General features: G+C 36.8%; 1 protein-coding gene across 2 annotated transcripts; it reads right to left on the bottom strand.

Annotated features, from left to right (window-relative positions):
• Window positions 1-1,683: 1,683 nt before the first annotated feature.
• On the bottom strand, window positions 1,684-6,044 carry CDCA4 (cell division cycle associated 4). 2 transcript variants are annotated; one of them, XM_010286116.1, is made up of 2 exons: window positions 5,951-6,044; window positions 1,684-3,653 (listed from the first exon to the last, which is right to left on the bottom strand). In XM_010286116.1, the coding sequence occupies exons 1-2, from the start codon at window positions 5,987-5,989 to the stop codon at window positions 2,898-2,900; spliced, it is 795 nt and encodes a 264-aa protein (XP_010284418.1). In that variant the 5' UTR covers window positions 5,990-6,044; the 3' UTR covers window positions 1,684-2,897. The 2 variants fall into 2 exon arrangements, with proteins under 2 accessions (XP_010284418.1, XP_010284417.1); XM_010286115.1 differs by lacking the exon at window positions 5,951-6,044 and adding an exon at window positions 3,793-3,837.
• Window positions 6,045-7,279: the final 1,235 nt, after the last annotated feature.

The raw sequence follows: 7,279 nt of genomic DNA, 5'->3' as shown, positions 1-7,279 counted from the left end.
AGGCAGACATCAGTTCTGTACAGTGACTGTGCAAGTTTCAGCAACACAAATTCTTATACCTGCTGAAGACTTGAGACAAAGTATCAGGCATGTAAAAGCACATAAGATTCGGTGTAAGTTTGAAGAATGTAATAAAACAGGATAGATATTTCTGTTTAAATGCTTAACTACATAAATGCGTACTTACCTAATATCTTTCCTGTTAAGCCAAATAGTCTCTACAAATGCTCTAACCAGCTATAGTTTCCTCACTAAAGGAATGCACCCAGCTAGATGCCTGGTACAGTGAGATACAGATACATATATATGCATACACATATGCATTTGAAATACACAGTTTCAGAGTTATGAACAAATTATACTAATTCCTATCTGTAACATGGAGACTGATGCACACTAAGGAGGTGGGGGAGAGCATCTTTTAAAATATCTTAACATGCAGTTGCTCTTTTAATGAAAACGGAGAGGATGAGGCAGAGGGGAACACTCATACTTGTTGAAGCCTGTGGGTTTTGAACCACAGTTCATAGCAGTTTTGGAGAACTTTCTCAGAGGGACAGAAGATACTTAGTTATTCAACTAAACACTATATTCCCTTTATAAAACTTTGAAACTGCCTGGCTTTCTGCTTTACCCTAAGGCATCTGCTGTCCTATTCAATGGATGACTATTCATACACAGAAAGGCACCAAGAAAAATTTCCTGAGTATTTATAATTTTGAAGGAAGAATCTCTGATACTGCAACAAACACTACCGAATAAATCAGACTATTATGTCACTGTGAGATATGACAGTTCACATCAATATTTGTATCTTCCTGAAGCAGGATATACTACTGCAACATCTTTCAGTTATGAGTGATATCTCTATTGATTAAGACATGTAGTATTGGCTTGTTTCTTTGGTCCAGCTGTATTATATAGACTGAACTTGCGAGCATCTATACGGCATTTCATAATTTAATACAAAGTTATTAAACAAGCTTTAACTGAGGAAGCAATATTTAACTACTACAGTAACTATGGATTATCTGATGTCCAAGTTTAATACAAAACCATTTTCAAATTCACTGAAGACTCTCACCAACTGCATGGTTTCACGTGACTGAGTTAATACACATTCAGCTATCAAGTTTGAAAAATTTAGCAAAGTGATGCCATTTTTCCCCAAATCAGATGCTTCTAGAGCAGTTGTTGAAATCATAAGTTCAGTGGTCTCCTTTTGAGGAGGTGACACTGGAATGTCCTCAACACCCCCCCCCACCCCACCCCTCCCCTTTTTAGGGGTTTGAGAATCTGAAAAGGATCGTGCATAGTAGGTAATGTCACTTGTGGGAAGGAAGAGTCTGTCAGATGCAGAAATGTGCCCTCTTCATGTTCAGCGACTTGCTTGGTTCAAGTCCATAGAAAACAACTCCGTTACTGGCAGATGTCTTCCCCCGGCACAACCAATGCTAACACTTTCCAGAAACCAATCAATCTTTTCCCCCTCTTCTCTACATCCCTGCTAGTTCAGGTCTCTTCACTACCAGCTTATGAAAGTAATAATTTGTCATTTTATAACAAAATCATACAGTGTACTTGATCTATCCCTTTCCCCCAAAAAAGTCTCATAGGAATAACCTTAATTATATACACTCTAAAACGAATGTGAGTACTTGAAGAAAAGAACACCATCCCAAGTTGTATTGTCTTTTGTTATTAAAAAAAGCCAAGAGGAAACCCTTGGTAAGAGTGGAGCATATTAATAAATGACAAGACATCATGACATATGAGTTGATATTTAAAGGCCGCTAATAACACTTTTTGTAGTAGTTAGTGCAAGAGTTATCCCATATAAACAAGTATTGGATGGTAGACTTCAGTGATAAACAATTCACTTGATGACATTTACATATAAATACACATAAATAAAACCCTATGTAATTTAGGTTTGTAGTTAACAAAAAAATACGGTCTGAAATGAATTAAATGTATCTAGCTGGATCAAAGATCTTCCTCTAATGATGCTCACGTACACAGGGTATGAAAAGCATTAATTGTAGAATTCTCAATTTAGTAAAGTACTACTCTATAAAACAGAATCATGAAAACAGCTCTTACATTTTAATGTAAAGTATAAAATTGTATATTTACATTTACATACACTTTACTGAACTACATTGGGTAGCTCATGGTAAAAAACCATCCCTTTTTGAAAATCTTTCAAAAAATACATCAACTGCAGATATGATCAAAAGTTGCTAAGTTAGCAGCTGACATAACATCTGTAGTAAAAATATATTTTAGGAAAATACCTGGAAAAATCTAAACACCAATAAACACTTTAAAACTATTTTTGAAGTAAAAATTGTAGCAAAAAAACAGACTAAGCTAGCTAGGATAAGAGGAACTATTGCATACTGCTCTTTAAGAGCCATGTAGCGACTTAGAACACAAGCAGCGGATATGGTAGGAGTTATGTGGTGTAACAAAGTGGAAACCGGAGTAAAATAGGAAACCAGTTATCCAACTTCTCTCTATGTTTATTACCATTTTTACTCGGAGAAGTATAAGAAAAAGACTCCCCCTCACTAAGCATATCCTCCATCAAAGGCTAAAACAAATTAGTAAAAGGAACCCAATTTCAAGAGCCTTGGACCCCAAACTTAAAAACATTTACCATATGTACTTACAGTTCAGTGGACAATAAATTGGATTATTACACTACAAGTTGCAAAATAGTGTTAACTCTTAAAGTTAACCTGCAATATGAAGTGCTTTTTAAATATATATATCTATATAATATATAGATATTTGTAAAATACACGTGCAGATTTGATAGAACGAACTGTGGAAATAGCTTTCTCGAGTCTTTTTTTCCCATTAACAGATCTTTATCTCCTACACAAGGAGTTTCAGGATTCAACAAGGATTTCCACAATATGATCAAGCTCATTAAGATCAGATTTACAATTAGAGTTAGAAGTTGTAGTTGTCGGAGAAGAAAACGTTTCAAGCCCATCACAGTGTCCCATTTTTGTGTTGCTCATCATGCCTGTTAACATAGTATCAAGATCATAGTAAGAATTGTCAACTTCTGAAAACAGATCTTCAACAGAATTAGGACTTTTATTCTCCAGTGTCTCAAATATTTGATCTAATGATTTTTGAAAGTTTCCTTTATTCTCTTGTGGATTCTCCATTTCCCACATATTGCTCTGCAGGCTTCTCGGAGCTTGCACTGAAGAGGCTGTTGACATAGTTTCTGAACTATCTTGTGCCTGGTCACCCTCAAAGTCTTTATTGAAAGTACTATAGCCTGGAACATGCTTTCCCTCGGCTTGTTCCCTAGACGAACGACAGAGGATATCTGTTGAAACAAGACGATCCAGGGATGCCTGCCCTGTACTCTGTGTATTTATCATCTGCCAAGTCCCATCTTGAGTCATTTCCTCTTGGATCTGCCGTACCGTGTTGGCTATAAGTACCGAACGACAAAGGTTAGGTTCAACCAGCATGTGACACAGCTGAAGTTTAACCAAGGACATATCTAAAAGTGACTGCCGCTGAAGATTATATGAAGGAATAGCCTTAATACCAGCCAGAGTTCCTTCAATATCTTCTTCACCATCAAAACATTTTCTCTTTAATCCTCGCACAAACATTGTGTCCTGTTAAAAAAAACACAAACAGTTCTTGTATGATGTAAACAGCTCAAGAGGGAGGTGAAAAAAAGACTAAAAAACAAAACAAAAACTTTAAATTTAAACAGCAAATTCTTTTAATATAGAAACATCAGAATTGTCATACCAGGTTATAGAATGGCCAGTGTGGTACAACAGGGGTCAGGAACATATGGACTGGGTCCCAAAGACGGCACTCGGGAACCAGGATTGAGCAGGTCCACAAGTCATGGCATCGGAGAGAGGCAGGGGCTCCCAGCTCCTGGCTCCCATTAAGCTCCACGCTTGATGGAAGTCAGGAGCCGCTGCTTCGCACAGAAGCAAACATCTCAACGGCTGTATTTCACCTATTGGAGAGGCAGTTTCTCCTCGCTCCTCCCGAGATTGTACTGGCATGCTTAACTTCTAATTTTGGAAATAAAAATACAACCTGGCACACCATCTTAAAAAAATTGACCCCTTCAGAACATCAACATGCCTAACAGAGTAACGTAAAAAAAATACCATGGGCAGGATACTTGAAAAGGTTAGCTTGTTTTGGCTACAGGGAGAGTAAGATCTAGATTTCTTCCATGTAACTTGAAACATTCAACTGAGGTACCTAAAGCAGTCTTTCTGGTTCCCTTACTCAGGTGAGTAACTGAACTGTGTAATTCCAATATGAATTGTGCAAGGCCAGTAAGGACAGGCACAGTCACCCTCTGTGTGGGCTTCTGTACTTCTTTCCCAGTTGACTGTAAGAAAGCAAAATTCCCGTATTCCTAGTTCACCAGCTAAAAATAAGTGGGGTGCGTCCAGGCTTCTCATTATTTATATCTAAAAATCACTTGCTGAATTTTCCAAGGTATGACTTACAAGCACTAGCCTCCAGATCTTCTTCTGAATTGCACTAATTTTGACAAGTGCCCCATGCAAATATTGCCGCTGATCTCTTTGAAATACAAATTAACTTTTTTTTTTTTTAAATGCAGATGTCACTTCTCTTAGTCTTGTAAAAATTAGGTTGCAAATGAAAGCTAGTACCTGATCTTTACATTGTTGCAGCTTTGTTATGTCCCTTCTAAGTCTCCTATCCTCAGAATTCCTGTTTGCGCAGTATTTGGGGATTCTTTTTAATGTAGCGACACAAACAAAATGAAGTTTTTCAACTAAAAGCTGATAAATCAAAATACTATCGCACTGTCTTTCTACATCATTTTCCATTTCCCTTGGTAAGCCCTAACCTCTGACTTGCTTTTCTGGTTGCTATGGTATGTCCCACGTATTTTCAGAGAGCTGTCTCTCAGTTTTTTCAGAGTCACTAAAAATCCACCAAAGTGCAACAACATTGTTCCTTTCAAAATACATGACATACTTATCTACTCTGAAAACCTGGGGATAGCCCAGTAGCTAGATAAACATTTGGTCTGACTCGGTACAACACTTCTTACATTGTTGTATATATCCATGAAATAACCTTTTTTTGGATTTGCTGACTCATGAAGATTTCTTTCCACTGAAGGTACAAAACTCTTTAGAAATCATAGTATGCAGAGACTACAATATGGAATATATGAACTTGGTCTTATGGTCATTTTTCATAGACTTCTTAAAAGCTATCCACAGATTACCAGTATATTAAATGCTTTGGAAGTTTCTTTTAAAATTTTCTCCTGTAACCTAATATATTTGCATTATTCCCATTAAATACAACCCACGTTTTCACTTGACAGTGCCTTTTCCAGATTTTTAGATATACCTGCAACTTCCTATCAGAGGATATGCCATTCAATTTTTCCTACAAAGTTGTATGTACAATAATTTCTAAACACATGCACCCCATGTGAAACTTGACCTTGAGACATCTTTTGGGACTACTAATCAACTGTGTATGATCAGGTCATCAAACATTAAACACTCTGTGCAGAGTTTGAAGCTTCTTTTAGTTCAACTTATATCCTTGTGAAGAATAATTAAAACTTCCTAAATTAAATGAAAACAACTTCACTTGATTGTTAACCTAGTTTTCATACACCTACTATTCTAAGGCACACCAAGAGAAGAACAGAACACAGCAGAAAACTTGAAAACCTCAATATATCACACACTTGGTTGTGTAGAAGCAGAGAAAAAAGTTTTGTGGATTTTTAAAGGTAAACTTTCACAGCATTCACTGGATTTTTTTCTGTAACACTTACTTCCAATTAGTATCTTAACATCATAAAAACAATTCTTTGTTACCCTGTTCCTGAAACTGCACAAAATACTAGATTACTTTTTCATCTAGGAAGCAAGAAATTACATACCAGTAATTGCGTTTGATGTAGTCCTTCCTCTTCTCCCATGCTACTGAGCAAGAGTCCATACAGTAAAAGTTAGAGCACCACCTACCAAGTACCGGGAAGCAAGATGTCAGCCAAGTACTGCAGATGCAGAACAAAATAGTTTCCCATTTCAGAAACTTATACACCTCTATATTTTGTCAATTGCTTCACTATATCCTCACAACACTCCTACAAACATGAATAGTACTATTAAATCCAATTTACAGCTAGAGCGCAAAGGTGATTTGCCCAACAATACACACAAAATCTGTGGCAGGAGAAGGAAACTTCCAGTGTAAGTCCAAGTCCTAGGCTATTACCCTGACCTTTGGACTAGGCTCTCCCTTATCCCTATGCCTTTGCCATTTAAAGAGCAAACAAAATCTTTAGCGATCATCTGAAAAATTTAAACGTGCACAAAACCATACTGAAAGCAAGTCTTCATTACTTTTGTCACAAAACTATACAGTTTTCGCCTTTGTTGTGCAAAACCATGTCTCTCTCCAGCATCTCTAGAAAAAGAGCAAGCACGCACAAATACAAAAATGAAACATAGCAAAAGCAGGGCGAATTTTCCTTTACCCCCACAGAAACCTCATGACTAAGATTTACTTTGCAAGATGACAATAATGAAAGTAATGACAGTAATTAGATTGTTTAACTATAAATGCTGAGTTTTTAAAACACATTTAAGGCAAAATAAGATTTGATGTACCAAATACAACTACCAAACACATGCAACAATTCCTTTAATTACTGAAACCTAAAAGAATGCTCCGTTTCAATAGGCTACAAAAACTTATATGATAAAATATGAAAACAATTCAGATACTTTTCTAGACATGTCTGTACAGTACAAGACAGTTCAGTGTCTGCAACTGAAGTACATACCTAGAAAAGAAACAAGTAAAGAGGATGCATATGGACATCCATTTTTGTTTTCGACCGTGGCTGGTAATAAAAAATTTTTGTAGAGTGCTTGCTCTCAAAACAGGGGGTGGAGGGTAGGAGATGGTTGACAAAGGACTTGGGGGGCAGCAAGGCAGAAAACAAGTTTTTCTCAAGAAGTTGCATGCTTGTTAAAATACGACCACAAAAAACTCCACCTTAAACACTCTCAAGCCAAAATCTTTTGACTTGATCCCAAAATGTTCAGACTAAAATGCTGTTATGTCATGGAACCTGTATTTCAAGCAACTCATAGTCTCATTCTCTTTCACAGACTGAGCTCACAGCAACATTCAAGACAGGGTCATGAGGCATACAAACTACAACACCAGTGAGACACCATAATATCAAGTCAATAAAGTA

Source organism: Phaethon lepturus, unplaced genomic scaffold (genome assembly GCF_000687285.1).
Source record: "Phaethon lepturus isolate BGI_N335 unplaced genomic scaffold, ASM68728v1 scaffold40794, whole genome shotgun sequence".
Taxonomy (NCBI): Eukaryota; Metazoa; Chordata; class Aves; order Phaethontiformes; family Phaethontidae; genus Phaethon; species Phaethon lepturus.
Note: the sequence above shows the minus strand (reverse complement) of the source record. Positions and strands in the feature narration are given on the sequence as shown.

Bases quoted from the DNA above. Each gene is read 5' to 3' on its own strand.
- CDCA4 (XM_010286115.1), bottom strand. From the start codon at position 3,837: ATGTTCCTGACCCCTGTTGTACCACACTGGCCATTCTATAACCTG. The intron at 3,654-3,792 runs GTATGACAATTC...TTTTTTTAACAG, and splicing joins ACTGGCCATTCTATAACCTG to GACACAATGTTTGTGCGAGG.